General features: G+C 40.1%; 1 protein-coding gene across 2 annotated transcripts in view; it reads left to right on the top strand.

The window, feature by feature from the left end:
- The first annotated feature begins 998 nt into the window (after window positions 1–998).
- Window positions 999–22,977, top strand: part of C25H12orf42 (chromosome 25 C12orf42 homolog) — a 116,099-nt gene continuing 94,120 nt past the window's right edge. The window contains exon 1 of one of the 2 annotated variants that reach the window (XM_087449027.1): window positions 999–1,065. Coding sequence is in view for 1 of the 2 variants with exons in the window: in XM_087449026.1 (XP_087305152.1) it covers window positions 8,308–8,316 (9 nt within the window). In the remaining variant the exon portion in view is untranslated. Of the gene's footprint in view, window positions 1,066–7,329; window positions 8,317–22,977 lie in introns of those variants that run through there. The other variant, XM_087449026.1, reaches the window with a different exon arrangement.

Here is a 22,977-nt window from a genome sequence, read left to right on the forward strand (position 1 = left end):
GTCCTGTTCCCTTACTTGGAATGTATTCTTTTGCCTCTTCATTTTGCCTCTTTCCTGTGCTTGTGTCTACGTATTAGGTAGGTCAGCCACGCCTCCTGCTCTTGGATAGGTGACCTTATGTAAGTGATGGCTTAGGAGGCTTCCAGTGTGCTTCCCTCAGTTCTCAATGTTCCAGGGTGACCCCTAAGTGGGCTACGTGTATCCTTCTGCTGTGGCCTGTTTGCTCTCCCTGTAGGCGCCCAGGAGGCTGAGTTATGCTCCTGGCCAGCTGTTGTAATGCTCAGCTGCTTGTAGTTGTTGTGGGCCCTTCAGTCTCTTTATCAGCTGTGGGGAGCCCCAGCACAGTTGGCTGCAAGTTCTAATACCACATTTGTGTTGCAGTATTTCTTTTAAGTGAGTAGGCCCTCACCGTGGCAGGTTGTTAGGCTCAGGGCCTTACAATTGCTGTAAGCCTCTAGCCTATTAGGTCTCTTGTCAGCTCTCTGAGGATTGCAGCTGGGTGGGGCTGGCCTCAGGCACAGGAGCACCCAATTGTTTCAGGTTTTGGAAGGTGGAGCAAACCTCCTATGTGGGTCTTTGAGAAGTACAAGTCTTCTGTGGCTGAGAAGCCCTGCCGCCCACAGGCCCACACACACAGTCAACACAGTCCTGCCCCGTGAGTGCCCCGACCTCCCAAGTGGACCCAGTCTCTCCACAGCGGAGCCCCACACACTCTGCCACCGCCCCACACTCTCCACCCGCTCCTTGTGCACACCCTGCCCCGCTCAAGTCAGCTCAGTTGCCAGGCTGCAGAGAATCCAGTCACCAATCTATGCAGGCCCACACGTTGCCTGAGGGCTTGTTGTTGGGTGGGGCTAGTCTCTAGGGTGGGCTGCCTGCCCTGGCTGAGCTGGGATTAAATCGGTGCTCTAGCGGGTGGGGCAGACTCTGGGCTAGCAGGTCTCAGGGAGAACTCCAATGGCGTCTGTGTCAGCACGCCACACCAGGCCACAACAATGGCCGCCGCCAATGTCCCAGTCCCTGGAGAGGTCTCACCCTCACCGAGATGCACTCAGGGCCTATTAGGTGAGTCTCTTGTCACCGAAGCACCGTGCACCTTTCTTTCTGGTGATTTTAGGATGCTTTCTGGAACGGGTGAGTTTGTGCGCGGCCCTTTAAGAGCCAGTTTTAGTTTCTTTGTGAACCGGGTTTTCTGGGGTGCTCCCAATGCTTTAGTAGCAGGCAAAGTCAGATATTATGCTGCTGGTCTCAATTGTGCTGGGTCCACAAAATGCCCACAGCAGGGGCGCTCCCCGGCTCAGGGCCCCGCGCCTCCAGGGAGGCTGCGTACCTGTGAGCTGCTCCCGGCGGCCGTGAAGCTGGCGGCTTGTGAAGGTGGCGTTTTTCCTCTCCAGAAGGGAGTCTCTGCCTCTTCTACCCCAGTTAGGATTGTCCGTTGTTGCAGGAGTTCCTCTTATCCAGTTTTCAGTTCTGTCTCAGGGGTAATTTTTCCACGAGTAGTTGTAAATTGGCTGTGTCCACGGGAGGAGGTGAGTTCAGAGTCTGCCTACGCCGCCATCTTGACTCCCAAGGGGCACATTTTCACATCTTTCTTCTCCTTCTTTCTAAGGAGGGAAAAAGACAAAAAGATGCACGGGTTTATTCTTAAGAGAAAATCAATGGAAGCAGAAGAGAAACCCCACACCTGAAGGGGACTTGTTGTAGAGAGATAAGACGCCTCAGAAAGTGTTAAGACGAGCAGGGAGGAAATGGCAGACCAGGATGGTGCAGGTGAGAGTTTATTTGAGGCAGAAGAACAAAAGACTCGTAAGAGATCAGAAAAGATAGGAAAATTTTAACAACATTGATTTCGACCATGGTTTTAAACCCCCTTACAACTGGGAAACAGGTGTAAAGATAGACGTTTCTGCCTATGCCACCCTTCTTTAAAAATTATATCACTCCAGGGGCGGCCTGGTGGCGCAAGCGGTTAAGTGTGCGCTCTGGTGCGGGGCCGGGGTCGCCGGCTCGGATCCCCCAACGCACCGCTTGGCAAGCCATCCTGTGGCGGTGTCCCATATAAAGTAGAGGAAGATGGGCACGGATGTTAGCCCAGGGCCAATCTTCCTCAGCAAAAAAAAAAAAAAAGAGGAAGATTGGCAGATGTTAGCACAGGGCTGATCTCCTCACAAAAAAAAAAAAAAAAAAAAAAATTATATCACTCCAAAAAGGAAACTCTCAGACACTGCTGGTAGGAATGCAAATTTGTGCAGCCACTACGGAAAACAGTATGGAAATTTCTTAAAAAATTAAAAATAGAAATATCATATGATCCAGCTATTCAGCTGTTGGGTATTTATCCAAAGAACATGAAAACACTAATTCAAAAAGATATATGCACCCCTATGTTCACTGCAGCATTATTTACAATAGCTGAGTCTTGGAAGCAACCCAAGTGCCCATCAATGGATGAATGGAGAAAGAAGGTGTGGTATATTTACACAGTGAATACTACTCAGTCATAAAAAAGATGAAATCATGCCATTTGCAACAACATGGATGGACCTTGAGGGCATTACGCTAAGAAAAATAAATCAGACCCAGCAAGACAAATATCATATGATTTCACTCAGACATGGAAGATAAACAAACACACACACACATAGATATAGAGAACAGATTTGTGGTTACTAGAAGGGAAGAGGGTGGGAGGAGGGCAAAATGGGTAAAGGGGCACATGTGTACGGTGACTGACGGAAACTAGACTTTTGGTGGTGAATACAATTCAGTCTATACAGAAGAAGAAATATCATGATGTACACTTCAAATTTACACAATGTTATAAGCCAATATGACCTCAATAAAATAATTTTTAAAAATCCATATTAAAAAGACAGACAAGATAGACCAAAAAAAAAAAAAAAACAACACTCTAGTTCTCATCACAAGAAAAAAATTTTTGTAACTATGGTGACAGATGTTAACTAGACTTATTTGTGGTGGTCATTTTGCAATATATACAAATATCAAATCATTACATTATACACCTGAGAGTAATATAAAGTTATATGTCAATTATGTCTCAATTAAAAAGTTATGTCACTCCAGAACTAGAATATAAGAGCCATTGGTTTATAAGCTTTATATGAGTAATTCAGATGAATCCCATTCAAGAAACATTTGTAGGTGTGGGAGACTGCCACGTGTACTCAGTTCACCATCTTGAAATAGAAGTCTCCATGGCTTCCTTTTACACTGTTTTTCTTTGCTATGTTGTGTGAAGGATACAAAGATGAGAAAGACAGAGTCCTTCCCTCTGAGAGCTAATAATACAGTAGAAGAAAGAGTTACGTGTTACCAGGTATAATACTCCTACTATTAATAACAGTTATATTGAAGTGCTATTCTAACTGCAGGGAGGAATTCCAGAAAGAAGGAAAGCACATAGGATTGTTATTACTGTTACTCTTGCTGTAGATGGGTGATGAACCTGTGGACTTTTCCACAAATGGTGCTGGGGTAATTGATCATCCTTGTAGAAAAAAAGAAAAAAAAAGAAGACTGACTCTTATACTATATAGAAAAATCAACTCAAGATAAATTAAAGACAAATATAAAAGACAAATCTATAAACCTTTTAAAATACAATATAGGTTTTTAAAAAACCTTTTAAAAAACCTTTTAAAAGAAAACATCTTCATGACCTAGACCTAGGGAAAATTTTCATAAACAAGACACAAAGAGTACTAACCACAAGAAGAAAGTCTTGGGGCCGGCCCCATGGTGTAGCAGTTAAGTGCGCGTGCTCTGCTGCTGGTGGCCCAGTGCGGATCCCGGGCACGCACCCACGCACCACTTGTCAGGCCATGCTGTGGTGGCGTCCCACATAAAGTGGAGGAAGATCGGCGCGAATGTTAGCTCAGGGCCAGGCTTCTTCAGCAAAAAGAGGAGGATTGGCATGGGTGTTAGCTCAAGGCTGATCTTCCTCACAAAAAAAAAAAAAAAGAAAGTCTTGGTAAGTACAATACATTAAAAATTAGTTTTGATCGTTTAGACATGATAAAGAAAATAAAATGATAACTTGCAAAATGGGAGAGGATATTTGCAACACACATAATCCAGAAAGTATTAATATCCAGGATATGTAAATAACTCTTTATAACCATTTTACTTTAAAAAGCAAACACCACAATAGAAAAATGGGCAAAAACTTGCACAAGCAGTTTACAGATGAGTCTATGTTGATGGCCAATGTTCTTGGCCAATGGCCAAGAATATGAAGATGCTCATTCTCAATAGTAAATCAAGGAAATGCAAGTTAAATTCAAAACGAGCTAGCAGTAGGTGGATGTTGTGGACTGAACTGTGTTCCCCAAAATTCATATGTTGAAGCCCTAACCTTCACAAACTGAGAATGTGACTGTGTTTGGAGATAGGACTTTCAAATAGGTAATTAAGGTTAAATGAGGTCATATGGTTGGGCCCTAATCCCATCTGACCGGTGTGTTTATAAGAAGAAATTTGGACACACAGAGAGACACCAGGGATGTGTGAACACAGAGGAAAGACCACGTAAGGACACAGAAAACGGCCATCTGCAAGCCAAGAGAGGCCTCAGAAGAAATCAACCTGCTGACACCCTGATTTTAGACTTCCAGCCTCCAGAACTGTGAGAAAATACATTTCTCTGGTTTAAGCTGCTCAGTCTCTGGTATTCTTTATGGCAGCCCTAGCAAACTGATACCGTGGACTTTCCTCCCCTGCCCCTGCCAAAAAAAAGAAAGATTAAATAGAATGTTGATGAGAACATAGAGCAACCATAAACAGTACAAATTTATTCAACTAGTTAGAAAAAAACAATTTTCTATTATCTGATATATTTGAATATATGCGTACTTTATGACTCATCAATTCCACTCCCCAATATATAACCTAGATGAGAAACTCTTGCACATACACACAAGGAGCTTATGTTCAAGAATGGTTATAGTAGAAAAAATGAACAAAATAACCAAAAATTGGAAAGAGACCAGGTATGTCCTCAAGAGAATACATAAGCAAATTGTAAAATATTAACACAATGGAATATGATATCACAATAAAGTGAATTAATTACAGCAACATGTGATAACATTGAATGATTCTTAAAAATGTAATGTTACATGAGATTAAGAAAAAACAAGTCATGGAAGTACATAAAGTGTTAGTCCACTTATATAAAGTACAAAAAGAAGTGGAACCAAACAATATATTGTAAGAGATACAGATATATTTGGTAAAAATTTTTTTTAATCAAGAGGATGATAAAAACCAAATTTACAAAATGTTTACCCCCGGTGGATGGTAGAGGAGATGAGTAGGTATTGGCAAGGAGCACACAAGAAGTTTCAACATTATTGGTAAATTCTTCTCTATAATCAGGATTATGGATTCACATATGTTTATTATTATACCTACTAATTTATGCATGCCTATACATATTCTATATATATATCAAATATACATTTAAAATTTCAAAAATAATATACTTGAGTAACAGCAAAGACTTTATCAGGTAATATAACAAGAAAGCATGTGTGCTAGGGTTAATTTCAAGCAAAATAGATTTCAATGCAAAAGACATTTAAAAGGAAAAAGAGGAGAATTCTGATATTTATAAAAGGATCAATCACTTAAGAAGGTATGATAGTCAATTTAGCATATATGTGTGTATGTATACATTAAAAATTGATAGAGGAGCAAAGAGCTTGCTTATTTGTGGCTGAAGCACCCATCAAGAGAAACTGAATGTGGATGAGTCTTCGGGACAGAAATAAATGAATCAAGTAGACAAAACTGACTATGGCCATGGAGGATATGAGTAACACAATGACAAGTATACACATACATATGTGTGTTAGTGTGCACATATAAATATGAATATAAATTAAACATCATTAAAAATACATTTGGAAAATTTGCAAAAATAAATCATGTACTTATGTATTAAGTACGCAGGAACACTCAACAAATTCCAAAAATTTTATGCCATAGAGGCCACATTGACTAATGACAAAGAAATATGTAATAAAAACTTAGAAAATGCTTCTAAGTTTACTCTAAAATTTTAATTTGGAAGTTATAAACTAAGAACTGAAGAATAATGAATGACAGCGCTTCATATCAAAACCTGTTGGAGATGACCCTTGTGTGGCTAGGGGAAGATGTGATTCTTTAAATGGCATTTTATTAAAAACAACAAACACTGAAAAAAAGAATCTAGCTTTCATCTGAAAAAAAGCTAGAAAATGAATAACAACATCAACCCTGATAATTATTTTTAGTGAAGATAAAAGCAGAAATTATTGAAATGGGATACAAAACTAGTGAAGTTGACCCATAAAAAGAAATGTTGCATCTTTGTGAAGAACAGTAAAATAAACCTTTGGCATATATGTTAAAGAAAAAAGAGAAATGGCACAGGTAACGAATTTTTATTTGACATTGATGATAAGATACACACAGGTTTTAGAAACGTTAAAATGTTAAAAAGATAATGTGCCACATTATCTAGAAATAGGTAATTAAATCAAGACCTTGGCCACACCCACTCAATTTGATATTGTCTATGAAGTGTGTAGTAGTCTCCATCTTTCGTATTCTAACCTCTCAAGAAAATACGCTTACGACTGATGCCAACTCAACACGACTTACGCTGCCTTGGGTAGTCTTTATGGTACACGTCACCTCAGTTCAGTAGGGTCATTTCAACTGAGCAAAACATTGGAAAGCAGAAGTTTGAAATGGATGGTTTCAAATGGAACGCCAGCATTTGATTACAGATGTGTTTTCTTTGGCCTGCACAGTGCTTTTAAATTTTTTGAATTATTGCCAATTAAAAAAAGGACATCAAAGGATTTCACTTATAAATCCAGATTTCTGTCCTGGCAAAATTAGAGCTGCTGAGGGTCAGATGGGGCCTGTGCGCTTCCGTATACTGCAGTCCCCACTGGGGGCTGTGAAGAGAGAGAGACCTGAGTTTTAACCCCAACTCTGCCACCCCACCTGTGGGATTGTTTTGGAAAAGTTATCTAACCTCCAGAGTGCATCGTTTTCCGTATCTGCAGAGTGGAGGAAACATTAGGCTCATAAAGTGATTGTTAAGATTAATGGATATTGAATGTGGAAACATATATACAGATGAGAAACAGTATATATGTATAATTTCCAAGGTAATTTATTTTCCTTTCAAATAATATGAAATTTTTTTTTTTTACTCTTTAATATATCTATTATTCTTTAATTCATCTAGTCTTTCATTTCCTTTAAAACAATCACTTGTAACTTGGAAAGAATATAGTACATTGTCTGGCACATAGAAGGTGCTTAATTTATTTGTTCATTCAAGAAATTTATCTACATTGTTCTAATCACAAAGCACTGTGATTTGGTGAATTGTTAAAAAAAGAAAATTCAGAGTATATCAGGATGGAAATAAAAACGATTGCACCTGGAAATACAGGAAACTGGCAGAATGGAGGGTTGATTTAGATTTCAGTGGGAAGGAGCCATGATGGAACAGTCTAGGGCTCCATTGGTGAGGTTGGAACGTCAATGACAGGGTTTTCCAGGGAAAACTGCCTTGTCTTCAGTCTGCTGAAGGTCTTGGGCGCTCAAACCAGCAATCTGTTTACTAACATGTCTGTGCTGTCCAGTGCTTGCAAATGTCGTTGCTCACAGAGCTGTCACCCCTTGTGTGACTGAGACCCCAAAAGCAGATATAGATCATTAGTCACTTCTCTCCTGGTAGAGTGTGTGCACATTTGTTACAGTTAGTGGCTGGTGTTATCTTCTTGTAAAAATCTGGGGAAATGTATGTACATCAGATTTTATAACATGGAACAGAGGTTAGGGGAAAGTTGTAAAAGTGGGAGAAAATGAGCATGTTGTGAAAATTTAAGTGAAGGTTTTAAAGGTTATGATACAGATTCTTGGTTTTTAAGAGACGAGAATTTGTCTTTAATGATTGGGTTTCCTTTCATGTGGAATGACATTTGTCCCTTTCTCAACAGAAGGTTCTGTTTTTCTTTTTGTCATTGGAGAATACATTTCTTGGTTTCACAATTGCCTATCTGAAAATAATACTGGACCTGAAAGATAAAGGATGCTGCCCTACACATCCTGAAGATGGGGTTTGCTTTGTGTAGCAACCCAGCCCTCCATCCACGATTACTGCTTCTGAGGACGCTCTTCCGTGATGAGCTTCAACCCTTCATACCTGACTGAAGCTCCATCAGGTGCTGCTCACAGTCTCAGAGGCCGTTGCTCCTGCGTGACAGACACACACAGATGTCTGAGGTCAGAAATGTATAACAAATAGCGACATATTGTGGGGGAGGAAGAGGTGACACGTTGTTGGTTATGTGTGGAAAGCGTTTCTTACAATAGCCCAGTTTGAAATTGTTGCTCCACTTTTCCTTTTTCTTTTGATGATCAAGTTTCAGTTTGAAGGCTTCACATCTGGAGAAAAAATTTTTACTCATTTCTGTAAAATTTGGCCTAAAGTCTTGGGCTTGTCTTAGTATTAACAATGACACTAAAGTGTGAGACCATCTTACAAAATGTAAATTTCCTCCCCTTTTTCTGTTTGCTGTTCAAGGAAATAAATTCTCGATGAGCCTAGGTTGGGGAAGAGGTGCCTAAAACCCCCTGGGCTTATTGGAAAGTACAATACTTAGGAGTCTAAATGCTTGGAAGGAAAATATGTTGTTTTTGACAGAGTGAAGGTAATTGCTTATCAATTACAAATGATGCTGGTCACATACAGTCAACTGTTTGCTTGTTAAATAAATGGAGTTATTCCTTTCCCATTTGCTGGTATACATTAATATTCCCAAATTTAAAAATGGTAGAAATATAGTAAGATTTCACCCATTGCTAGCATGGAGTAATAGAACATTCCCAAGGTGTGCTCCATGGGCACATGTGAGTTAATAAATGTTAAATGTAAAAATGCAAAGTGTTAAATGTAAAAATGTCAATGTTAAATGTAGAAAAAGGTTCTGTGGTCAAAGTTTGGGAACTTTGGCTAAGTCAATGTACTTTGCAACTCACCAAGAAGGAAGCTGCAGTGTGTGGTGAGTGCTACACTGATTTGGCCTCATGGCCGAGGACCTCACTCTTTATTTGACGTGGAGTCAGACAGATCTGAGTTTGAATCCTGTAGCACTCTGGGCAAATCACATAACCTCTTTGAGCTCCATTTCATCTGCAAAATGGGTCTAATAGCACAGACTTCATGGTTGTGTGGTGAGGATCAAATGAGATAATGCATATAAAACAAGCAAGGTGATTATACAAGAATAAACGATAATTTAAAATTTATGCCTTCATCTCTAATTTTGGAGTTAGGGGTCTAAAGTGAAACACCCGTGTGCACCAGACTAGAAGTTAAGAAGCAGCTCCTGCCTCTTTCTGCCTGAGCAACCTTGGCAAACCTCTTAACCAAGAGAATTGGGTTCCCAGTGTCCTCACCTTAAAATAACAACATCTGCCCTCTTTTATAGAGCATTTATGAGAATCAAGTTAATTTTAAAATTATTATGGAAATTCTCAAACATCATGCCATTTTATCCACAAGTTCTTCAGTATGCATCATTCATTGGTAAGGTTATCTATATCCATACCTAAATTTACATCTCTCAAAATCTTACATACTGACGATGCAATTATTCTACCTAGCAAGATTAACAGTAATTCATCAACACAATTTAATGTTAGTCCACATTTCTTTTTCCCCGATTGTCTCAAAAAATGTCATTTTTACATTTGGTAGGATTGAATCAAGATTCAAACAAATTGCATGTTCTGCATATGTTGTTATAGCTCTTAAGTTCACCCTCATTTGTGACACTCTCCCTTTCCTCTTCCCTCCAATCTGTACCACTGTTTTGTTAGAGAAGATGATGGGTCATTTCTTTGTAAAATATTCCACATTGTAGATTTTGCTGGTAGCTTCACTGATGTGCCTTTTAACTTGTTCTTCTATCCCCTATATTTTTGCAAACAAGTAGTTAGATGTAGAGGTACAATTAGACATTGCTATAGTTTTTTCGTTTTTGTGAGGAAGATCGGCCTTGAGCTAACATCTGCCAATCCTCTTTTTTTTTTTGTTGAGGAAGACTGGCCCTGGGCTAACACCCATGCCCATCTTCCTCCACTTTATATGGGACGCCTGCCACAGCATGGCCTGACAAATGGTGTGTCGGTGTGTGCCCAGGATCCGAACCGGTGAACCCCGGGCCGCCGCAGCGGAGCGTGTGCACTTAACCACTTGCGCCACCCGGCCGGCCCCATTGCTATAGTTTTTTTAGGGAAGATACTTCAGAGATGGTGCTATGTCCTTCTTGTTGCATCACAGCATGAGGCACGTAATATCTAGTCATCCTCTCTCTAGATATCTTAAGATTCATCAAGGAACACAGGTGGTATCAACACGATCCTTTCATTGTAATTTCCCCATCAACCGTTCACTAATAATTTTAGCATCCATTTTTAATCATTGACTAGATCCATTTTTGCATTAAGAGTTACAAGATGGCCATTGCCTAATTCTATCATTGCTACTGCATTTATTAGCTATAATATTTCTATAAAGAAGAACTTTCTTCAGCTATTTGGTTACCCTGAAACACAGGAAAGGAAGGATAAAGCATTTCTCATGGTTTTATCTATTTAATGAATATCTATTGTGTGCCAGGAACTGTGCTACGTGTTGGGGACAGAAGAGCAATCACATCTACACCCTACTGTTAGGAAGCTTATGCTCTAGGTAATACACATGAGTAAATGAACAATTACCATATCGTGTGAGATATTATAAAGAAAGTACATAGTTCTACTGGAGTCCTTCTGGGCTTGGGGTTATTTGTTCCTTTATTATTGTTTTTAGTCTGTTATTGTATAGTGTTTTAATTTGCTAGGGCTGCCATAAGAAAATGCCACAGACTGGGTGGCTTAAACAGCAGACATTTATTTTCTCATGGTTCTGGAGGGTAGAAGTCCAAGATCAAGGTGCCAGCAGGGTTGGTTTCTTCTGAGACCTCTATCCTTGGCTTGCAGATGGTCACTTGGTTGCTGTGTCCTCACTTGGTCTGCCCTCTTTGTGTGTGTGGTGTCCTCATCTCCTCTTCTTATAAGGACAACAATCAGATTGGATTAGGACCCACCCATATGACCTCAGTTAACCTTAATTATCTCTTTAAAGGCTCCCCTCCACATACAGTCATATTCTGAGGTACTGGGGGTTAGAACTTCACCATGAATTTTGAGGGACACAGTTAAGCCCATAACATATAGTAAGGCTAAGTATTTACGTATTTTCTCCCTCATGAGCTGCAAGCCTCTTTAGGGAGCAGGAACTTTTTATTACACATCATGAATTCCTAACACAGTTCTAGTAACTATCTAGTAAGAGGTTTCTAAAAAGTCAAATCATAATAGAAAACATTCTTTGAAAGCTTGTGTGAAGGAGAGAATAATACAGCTATTGTTTCTTGGGCATTTACTATGGACCAGGTTAAGTAGTTTATATATGTTATCTTATTTCATCTTCAAAATGACTCCTAAATTTGGCTGTTATTACTGTCATTACCACATCCCCTTTTAAGGGTGAGGAACTTGAGGGGTAATAGAGGTTAACTTGTCTGCCATAACAAGGAAGTGCAGGATGCAGGGTTTGAATCCAGAGCTCATGGTCTTAATTATGCTGCCCATGATGTTCAGGAAAGTGTTTAATAAATGGTAGATCTCCATAAAACGTTAGATGTTAATGTGGTTTGGTGGAAATAGCATGGACTTTGGAGTCAAAATGGCTTTTATTTAATTTTCAACTCCATCACTCCTAGCTGTGTGCTCTTGGGTTCCTCATTCCTCTGAGCCACAGTTTCTCAATCTACAAAATGGAAATAATGATATCTGACTTGATGGATTATTGTGAGCATCTGAGAGACTGAATATGGAGACCCTGGCATAATGTCTGAAGGATTAGATTCTAGATAAATGATTACTATTTCAGTCTCCTTGCAGTTACTTTACATGTTTTTATACCAAATGATGTTTCTCATTCAATGCTGCGTAGTTACCACAAAGGAATGAAGACAAAGGGGCAGTAGCAACAGATTACATTATTACAGCTGACCTCAGAGACACAGATTGAGTTTGTAGACTCATTTATTAGCTCATCCACACAATATTTATTGTGTGTCCACAGTGTGTGAACAACTGGGCGAGGAAGAGTGTGCAGGGCAAGCAGGGGTCACATGTGGAGCCCCGTCCTTAAAGGACTTCCCTTCTGTGTGGTGATTGGCGTAGATGTGGTTCTAGTAAGTTAAGTCGCAATGCTTTCCATCTACCCATTTGCCAAAGTGGCCCGAATGTCATACCATACATGAAATTATCACAAAAACACACCAAACAAACCACCAGTGTCATGCACTTCCTTTTAAATCCATCTTCTGTTAATAGAGTTGAGTGAATTTTTATATTAAGAAATTTCATGATGGATATATATATATATATATATATATATATATATATATATATTTCAGTAGAATTATCCAGGAATGTAATTTTCAACTTGTTATCTTTAAAGGGGATGCTGAGAGCTTTGACTTTGTTTGGAATGTTCATTTGCCATAATTCTTTTTTTGAAACTCATTAAAGTTTAACTAGATGCACACTCTGCTCAACTTGGGGGAAAAACATATTTTAAATATCTGTCAAGTCCGTCGTCACGGCTCCTAGAAAGGTGCCTAATTGTAAGCCTCAAGACGTTGATCTGCTCGGAGGAACGCCACTAATGTCACCCTGCGAACGCGCAGTGGAAGCATATGTGCAAATAGTGGAGCACAAAATCTTCCCAGAAGTTTCCTGGTGCATTAATACTGGAAGGCTTGATTTGGAAATTTCACATTCAACCCTACTAAAGAGTTGGGGTGGAGGAGGGAGAGAAAACCCACTTATCTTAAAGATTCATGATGCAGGCGCCTGATAGAATCTGCAGTTTCCATAGCACTGGGCCCTAGATTCCCCTTTAATGTAATTAAGCCTCGAGATTTATGAATACAACAGGCCAGAACTTGATCCGTGTTCATTTTCAATTACTGCAGTGAAAGAGCTCTATCCAGATGTCTCTATTTACAGCATTCAGGCAGGCCGGACCAGGGGCTGAGGGGGGAGGGCCCGCAAATTGTCACACTTGTTAATTCTTCACAGAGGATACTCAGCCGAGGTCCTGGCTTTGACCCTGTGACAAAAGGCTGGGGGCCCCCGGGGTAAGGGCATCAATGCTTCCAGGGACAACACGGTGACCCCCGGGGGTCACTCCCTCTGCTTTGTAGGTATTTGTGTAATAATGGGGTCCATTCCTGATTTTTATTTCTGTTACAGTTCTGGGAGCATCCAAGGGAAAGGACGGGCTCTGATGTGAAAGACAAACATATATAATGAGAGCATCAAGTGTCCCCTGGCAACAGTAACCACGATAAAATGCTACAGGGGAAATACACAGTATGCAGTGACCCACATAATCGGGCCTATTTTGGGAGCATTGTTTTATTTTTCTTTTGAAGGGTGTTGTGTTTTTTTTTTTAATGTTCCCAGGTCTGCAATTTAGTTTTGTTGAGATTATCGGAACATGAATGTCTTTCTTTTGCTACAGTTACAGTTCTGCTTGTTTTAGAGCAGGTTTTTCAACCACCAAATACCCACCTGCTAGGGCAGCCTAAAATAATTCATTTTATTCCCTTTATTTTTGCTTTAAAAAATTTCTGTGCTTTCCATGACCATTCTACAGGTTTCTTAGGCGTGTGCTAAGTGTTTTCTTACACTAATGTGGACGTTTGCATTGAGGTATCATTTTAAAAGGAAAATCCCAGACAAAAGGCTTAGAAATAAGAGCCCAGCAGGAGACTCGGAACGTCTAATGAAATGTACTGCATCTAGTAAAAAGCCCCAAATCCCACCCCTCACTTTCCCTCTGTGGCGTGTGTCTAGCCCATCATTTTATTTTCTCGACTCACAGACCACAGTCGTTACCTAGTGAAAAAGAATGAATTGGGATATTGCTTTTGTTGAACAATAATTGGCTGTTATATTAACATGTGGCTCAGTAAAATGGAATTGTTGGCCAATTCTCTTCCATTTCAGAAGGTTGTTCTTGAAAGTACTGCAAATCTCCTCCTTGATTAGCCCCTTTAAATCAATTTTGGGTTTTTCTCTTTTGAGTCATGACCTTTACAGGACTCAAATTCATTTCAGTAAATTTAAAGAGATTTGAAAAGAACAAGGGATTGTTCAAAAAATAGAGCGTTCACTCAGATTTATTCCATTTTTACCCTTCAGAACATCGCTTTTTTCTTTATTTAAGAAACGATTTAATAATTCAATACCAAATCTAATCAAGTTCAACACTTCATTCTACGTAAATTTATCCCTCTGGCTCTAATGAATATATTTCAGATACAAATGGCATAATTTCTGACCATCTTATTCTCTTTTTTGGAAGGTGAATGTACCAGATACGTAGGAGAACAGGACTCAAGCATTTTGCGGTTAGTCATTCCTTCTGGAAAGCTGTTAACTGGCTTTTTTTTTTTTCACTGAGGAAGATTCACCTTGAGCTAACATCTATTGCCAATCTCCCTCTTTTTTGTATGTGGGTTGCTGCCACAGCGTGGCCGCTGACAGACCAGTGTTGTAGGTCCGCGCCTGGGAACTGAACCTGGGCTGCCGAAGCGGAGCACGCTGAACTTAACCACTCGGAGCTGACCCTAACTTGGCAATTTTGGCAATTCATTTGTACCTTTCCCAGAAACGCTTGTGTAGACTTCAGGGAGTACTGCAGCCTTCCGTTATTAGAGGGAATTATAGCCCAATGGTATGTACTGGGACAGTTTTTTGGAGCAGTGTTGAGACAATGCTACTATATTGGAATATTGATTTTATCGTTTTATTTATTTAGTTCTTTTTCTACTTCTGGTTGATATATCATGATGATATCAGCACATTTTGTTTTCTAAAGTAATTTTTTTTAATTTTTTTTAAATTTTTATTCATTTTTTTTTTTTTTGTGAGGAAGATCAGCCCTGAGCTAACATCCACGCCAATCCTCCTCTTTTTGCTGAGGAAGACCGGTTCTGAGCTAACATCTATTGCCAATCCTCCTCCTTTTTCTCCCCAAAGCCCCAGCAGATAGTTGTATGTCGTAGTTGCACATCCTTCTAGTTGCTGTATGTGGGACGCGGCCTCAGCATGGCCGGAGAAGTGGTGCGTCGGTGTGTGCCTGGGATCCGAACCCGGGCCGCCAATAGCGGAGCGCATGCACTTAACCGCTAAGCCACGGGGCCGGCCCCGCTAAAGTATTTTTAAGTTTACGTTTATTTGGTATTACTCTTCTTGTTGCCTCTTTACTTCTCTTCTACATCCCCCTCCTCCCTTCTCTCTTCTTCTCATTTCTCATTAGTCCCTGTGGAATTTTCCCCCTGTGCCTCTAGATTTATGGTGATAAAAACCATGTAAAATGTGTGCATATGAAGGACAGTGTAAATTTTTCCCTTTCTAATGTTTCCTTTGGTTTTTAAAAATGCAATTTTATATGAAATATGTATGTATATAATTTTGTACAATTCCTAATAATGATGGAAATTTTTGTTGCAGAAAACTCTCTGGACAAGTTCAGTTTTGTGGCAGGAAACTCTGAATAACACTCCTTCTCAGGGGACACTGGAGGGAATTGATATCAGATTTGGGATCTAGGAGGCAGAGCTACGGCCATGTATCCCCAGAGGGGGCCGGGAATGGATATAACCAAAGGGTGATTCTTGGCTAAGTTTCTCTGAAAATGCAAAGGTCAAGCTGGAGAAGTCAAGTTCGGTTAAAGGAGTAGACACAAACTGGTCTGAAGGACTGGCATGTGCACCGAGCAGAACGGAGAATTTGGGAGTCCATCCTGGAGGACTCTGGACAGGGGCCATTCGGAGAGTTGGGGTCGCTGAGATCCTTACAGTCGTCAGTGGCATGGTCCCGTATGTCCTCACTCTGCCTCTAGTCTATTTTATCCCATACAACCGCACACTGGGGCCAAGGTGACCTTTCTAAAATGTATCTTTGCTTGAAAAGTCACACCTTGGCTTAAAATCTTCTAATGCCTTCCCATTGCCTCCAGAATAAATTCCAAACTCCTTTAGAAATTTATAAAGTCCTTTGCTATCTCAACCCTGCTTCCTCTCCAGCTTTTATCTGCCATTAAACTCCCTTTCTTCTCTTTGCTGCCATCTCTCTGAACTACTCGTGGTTCTCCAAATGCGCCATCGTCTTTCTGTCTGTTGTATGTGTTGCCTTCCTGCTCAGCCTTCACTGGGGGGTAAGTTTGGATGGCGCTTTCTTTAGGAAGCCTTCCATGACATCCCAGGACTGGGTCAGGTGGGTCTCCTCCAGTGTAGCTGTTTGGGACTCAGCTGTTGAATTCTCTGTTTCACTGGTAGGCTCAGAGCAGCAGAAGTGCATGTGGAAAGAACTCCAGACTTTTGTCAGTAGTAGAGAGAATATAAGTAAGCTGTGTAAAATGGCTACCAAAAAAAGCCCGAAAACTTAATGAATATTGCATACAGAAATGAACTTCTTTTAAAACAGTTTTTCTGTGCCCTGCTTAGCAGTTGGCTATAAATTGTTGGTTTTTTACTGCAATAAATGTACTGGTCTGTGCCGACCCTTTTGCTGTATCCGACTCACTACTTGCAATCTGCTGCTTGTTGATCAGAGTCTCTTGGTAGCACTGTTTGTTACATAAGAGTTTATAGGCTTTATTATTTTTTTTTTTTAATTTTATTTATTTATTTATTTTTTTCCCCAAAGCCCCAGTGGATAGTTGTACGTCATAGTTGCACGTCCTTCTAGTTGCTGTATGTGGGACACGGCCTCAGCATGGCCGGACAAGCGGTGCGTCGGTGCGCGCCCGGGATCCGAACCCGGGCCGCCAGCAGCGGAGCGCGCGCACTTAACCGCTAAGCCACGGGGCCGGCCCAGAGTTTATAGGCTTTAAATGAAGGCTATATGCTCCTGTCTAAGAAGGGCACATGTTTGCTGGTATCAGGTTTTTACCATTTTTTTTTTTTGAATCTTAGAGACCTATGCCTAGATGTTGATGGTTCCAGAAACCTGAATTTTTCAGGTGTGAAGATTATTGTATTGAGAAAACAAAATATTTTCCCCATCTGTGAAAGGAGGATTTGGTTAGGTAGTACTTTAGAAATAGATCTGGGTTGAGATTCATTTAATACCCCATTCGCATGCTAGCTATAGAAATAAACAGCTATTCTAAAGAGTTCCTGCCTAGCACAGGATAGAGTAGCAAAGTTATCTTTTAAAAATGTCTTTGTGAACAAAGTTGGATTAGACCAGAATCAGAGTTCAATTGATGTTCTTTACCAGAAGTTTTTTGGTGTCAACTGACTTTATTAGATGTTATTTCTCTTACTCGAATCTCATGTGATAAGATATATTTCATTAGCTCATTTTTCCAACCATTGACCCATCCATCCATTCATCCACTTATCTATCATTCATCATCCTTCCACCCACCCATCAATCCAACCATTTCTTCTCCTATCCATCTCTGCATCCATCCATTTAGCTATCCAGTAAATCTTGTGGAAGCATCTATCCAGTATAAGGCATTCTTAGTTACTGAGGGGATTCAAAAATAAGCAAGACAGCCTCTATTCTCAAAGTGCTTAAAGGTTACTAACGGTCTCTTAGATTAAGATTGGGACCTGGATACAGATAAGGTGAGAAGAGTGTCAAGGCAGAAGAGACAGGGTATGAATGCTGCCGTGCAGCTGGGGAAGTGTGAACATGGTGGGAACAGTGAGGTGTGTGAAAGCAGGAGCTGAGTGTGTGTCCAGGGGAGAAGGGTGGCCATTGCTGGAAAGATGGTTTGGATAAAGGGGCAGAAGGTCGTAAATGCCAAAAAGGAGTGTGGAGAACCTTTGGTAATTTCTGAGCAGGGAAAATAACATGAAGGTTAACTATTCTTCAGGAAGATCAATCCAGGTCAATTTGGGAGATAGATTGGAGGAAAGGGATAAGAGAGAGATAAGAGGCAGAGAGACTGGTTAGTGCTTCAAGATAATTAGGTTTACCCTGATTTGGGTCACCTACAACACATGGACTGTGCCACAGTTAAGTCAGGGGAATTTCCCATTAAAACTACTCAGGTATTAGTCATATTTCAGGGATAGAGAGAGAAGTTATGTTTATGTCATTCTTTTTGGTTTATATCCAACGTTGACTTTTTCCTGATTATTGAAGAAGGTGATTTGTGTATTCAAAGGTACTGTTCTTGAACTGGAACATTCAGGTAGCTTTTGTTGTAGTGACATATGAAGGTTTAGGGAGAAGATACAATTATCAAAGTCCAAGTTTGAGAGTGGGGGAAGGAGAGGCCCTTTCTCTTAGTAAAATAACATTAGAAACCAATCCTTTGTCCTTGCACATACTAGTTGTGTTATCTTTTGTGTAACTACCGTGAAAACAAATATTTGACTCATTGGTTATGTAGGTTGCTTTGAAACACAAGGCTCAGGGTATGGAAGGCTAAAACAGAAGTGAAGAATTCTAATTCAATTCTCAAGGTCACCGATTTGAAAGAAAACAAAATCAGAATCATGCAAAGTATGCAACACTAGATTTTCTTTACACTAGATAAAGTGTTTGCAAAGTTGTTACTTCAGGGCAAAAATATCTTTGCTCTCTCTGAAGCAAACTGTTTTAACTGTCTGTATATAGTCATAAACATAGCACATCCATGAATAAACTCACTCCTTTTCTGGGAGTGGGCTGCCTTAATGCTGTCTTCAGTCTCAAGAGAACGTCTTGTCCCCACAAATTTATCATTCCTGCATATCCTAGTTGAAAATAACCAACCTAAAACCAAATTGCAGAAATGTTCTCTGGCTACCACTGGATTTCCAACCTCCCAAGAAAATGTGCCCATTTTTCCCATATGTTGACCTCTGCCAAGTACTACATGCCACCCACTCCTCTCCATCTCCTTTTGATTCATAGAATGTTTTCTCAGATTTTGAGGGCTTCACCAACTCTTCAGATCAACTGAAAAACTCTGGGAGTCAAAACTCTTTTTTTCCACATTGCTTTTATATCAACTTCCAGTATTATTTTATATAAATGTGTACGCCCTTATTGAATAACATACATTTTGATTATAATAAAAACCAGCAACCAAAATGACACCCCACCACACACAGGCACACACACTCAGTTGCAAAAAGACCAATAAGAAACACTTTGAAAGGAAGACAAAGTTACCTCAGTCATCACTGCTAAATCATGTGGACTCATCTGAGAAGAATGAGGAGACCTACAGAAGAAGGCAGAGGGGTATTTTCTCTTCCTGGAAACAGGGGGAAAAAATGAATAAAATTTGGCACTTTCTCAGTGTAGCAGCTGTGCCTGTCTCCACAAGAAAACACCATCAAGCAATTCGTGAATTCATGTTAAATAGTTGTTCTTCACGTAAGGTGACTATTGTGTTCTGTCCTTCATGATGATTATCTTGCAGGCTGATTTTCAGCATATTTAATCCTGTTCAAAACCAAATTAAACTCTGAAAGCATATGTTACTGTAAAGTATGAGTCACAGATTGTCATGATATTTCGCAGAAGATTATTCAGCAGCTGTCTTAAAAATAAAAAAGCAAAGAGCTACATCTATTAAATGCTTATTGTGTGCCAGAGGCTATATTAACTGATTTATGGGCCAGCATTGGGGGAGTGAGGTGGGAGAGGCATGAGCTTTGCATTCAAGGGTCCGGGATTAGAATCCATGGCATCATCTCTTACCAGATATGAGAGTTGACTGGACGGAGGACCTGCTTCATTGTCTAGAAAATGCAGGCAATAGCCCCTGTGGCTCTCCCCCTCCTCTGGGCGGGCCCCACGTTCCTGGGTGTTGCTGGGAGAAGGAGTCGCCATCAAGAACAGGCTGCCTAATGGCTCTGGTGTCTCAGTCCATGGCTTTCTTCCAGTAGCAGGGTTGAGTGGTTTGGGGGACAGCTGAGATCGTGTGAATGTCTGGTTATATAATATATTAATTTCATTGACTTGACCAGAATCCATAAGAAAAGAATGGGGTCTCCGATACCCAGGAATTTTCAGACATGCATGCTTGAATTTACAATTTAAACAAATTACTCTCCTCTAACTGTTTATTTTCTTTATTGCTGCTTTTGATTCCCACAAGGTGATTTTGCATTGAGGAGGCCTGTACCACACTCAGGGGGGTCTCAGAGTCTGCCTACCTCTTTGACCAAAAAAGGTATATTCATCACCACCTTTATAACCATGTCATTCTGGTGCCCTAGGCCGTCTTCAATGCTGGCCATGCAGTCCTGTCTTGCCTGTAACCAAGTACATACAACTCTATTATGCTTCTGTGGTGGAAATCATGCCACAATCATTCGCTTAATTCCATTACATCTCATAGACCCATTTGGTGTTAAACTAACATTCATAGGTTTCCACTGTCCTCATATATTTGGTTCTCATCCTTGGTGAAGGCTGACGTTTCCTCAGATTGTTAAAAAGGTTTATTTCTAAAATACAACTTTAACTTGATCATATTTGTATATATCGTAAGTTTTACTCACCGCTTGAATTCTCTAATATCTACTTCATCAGACTGTGACTGAAAGAGCTAACCTATGTAAGATGCCTGGCACAGTGTAGGTGTTTGAAGACGGTTGCTTTTGTTATTATTTACTGGAGGTCACAGAACTAAAAGGAGGAAGAGACACGTGCAGACTGTCAGACTCCAGAGCCCATGTTTTCCTTCCTCGCACACGGCACATCCTCCCATGTGAAAAGGAAAGCCAAGCTCTCTCTTGGATATGGGAGATGAGTCTCTCTCAAATTTTATTCCAATTTATCTGATAAACACCATAGCATATGTTTGTATTACCATACTATTTATGTGGTTATTACTGTTTAGTTGAGGTAAAATCTTCTTAGTGTTTAGTTGAAAGGCTGTTCAATAAAAAGGGCTCGGTGTTCAATGCATGGTTCTGAAATATGACATTTCCCTTGTGCCGATTCAAAGGTTAAACACTTGGATCCAGTTAAAATGTCAGTTAGCAGAAGGGGTTCCAGAACATGTGCTTTGTGCTGGGTTATCAGATGGTGTTCTGCTGCCATGGTAACAGGTCCAGATGTGGCACCTGTGTTTATGCGTAGTCTCCTTAATGAGGCTCCACAAACTCAGAGCACTGTAGTTAGTTGCAAGCGCTCATTGCATTGGTCACTCAGCCCGTTACCAGGGGAAACAATATTGGGTTCCTATATGACTTATATTTAGAATGGGAGTGGGTACGGAATTCAAATAGTTTTATGTCTCTCTCTCTTTCTCTGCCTCTCTCTCTCTCTAATTGTCCATATCACAAATTTACTTTCTGTGATTTTACTTTTGGGTAATAACTGTATTTTATGGTACCTGATGATACTATATCAAATGGAAGAAAAATAAAGGATTCTGGAAAGAATATATTGCTACAGTTTTGCATAATAAAATTGGCACTAAGTCCTCCTTTGATCATTACTTCTTTTAAAACATTTGCATATTGAGAAAGATTAATAGGGTTAAATATATAACCCTATTAGAATAGCGCTATTACTATAAAAGATTGATGGTTTTTTAGATATGTAGCAAATTAATTAGTTGTACAGTAGCTTCATATAGTGGATAAAGCTGGCAAATGAGTCTGCAGGTGTGCAATGCACTGTAACGGACAGCAGAGGATGGAAACAATTGCAGCATAGTCTTTTTCTGTATTTCTGTCTTGAAGAGAATTAAAACAATAGTGGAAGTTATTGGAGTATATTTGGAGGCATTTTGGGAACCAGTCTTAATTCAAATCCCCCTTGTTTAGTAATTGAGTATTCTTGGGACTGTCATCCAATCAGTGTTCTCATCTGAACAGAGACGATAAGACCTACTCTACAGGGTGGTTGAGATGTGCTCAGTAACTACTGAACTCTCTTCCTCCTTTACCTCGTGCTTGACTTTCAAGAGAGTGAATAAACCTGAACTTAGGGTCTTCTATTGTTAACCCAATTTGCGGATCTGAGAGTACAGGGGTCAGGCTGTTCTGATCCCCAAGACTAGAAACTCTGGAAATAACCCCTATGTTCTCACCTGCCCTGATCTCCCAGCTAGCCTCGCTGGCACAAAGTTATATTCCCAAATGTCCCTCTTATAGCTCTTTTCTATGCATTACCAAGAGCAAAGGAGGTAAGTATGGGCTTATGTTTCCATCCACCTGGGACTTGCTTGTGTCCCTGATAATCATGTCAGTCAGTCATGGTGCCCTTTCCCATGAAACCTGGAAGGTCTCAATGTCCTTCTTAATGTAGCTCTTCGGGTAGCTACTATCAATTGATCTGAGTTGTTGTTCAAGTTGAAGCCGATTGGCTGTCCTGACCTAACAGCCCTACAGGAAAAATTTACAGCACACAAATTTGAACACAAGAATCTTGACCCAGAGATGATCACACAAATATTTTTACCTTCTGTCTTACATAAGCAAAGAGAGGTTAAATGAGTTACTTGAGATCCTAAATTAGTTGCAAAACTAGGACTAAAATTTGGGGCTCTTGACCTCAAAATTAAGGCTCTTTCTAGTCTAGTTTTCAATTTTTGCTTATGAAAGGATTGTCTTCCTGGAAATGAGTGGCTGCAGGAAACAGTGAATTTGAGGTCTTTGTAGGTTTATCCAACTACAGACTGGATGACAGTGGGGTGGGAGTGTTATGATTAGGATTCAAACATCTGCTAGGATGTTGGATTAAATAATCTTTAAAATGTCTTTTGGGCCCCAGATTCTAAGATTCTCCTTACAGGTCACTTAAGAATGCAATTTCCTAAACATGAAATGTCTCAGGAAGTAA

This window comes from Ceratotherium simum, chromosome 25 (assembly GCF_057802395.1).
Source record: "Ceratotherium simum simum isolate JZ-2026a chromosome 25, ASM5780239v1, whole genome shotgun sequence".
Classification (NCBI taxonomy): Eukaryota; Metazoa; Chordata; class Mammalia; order Perissodactyla; family Rhinocerotidae; genus Ceratotherium; species Ceratotherium simum.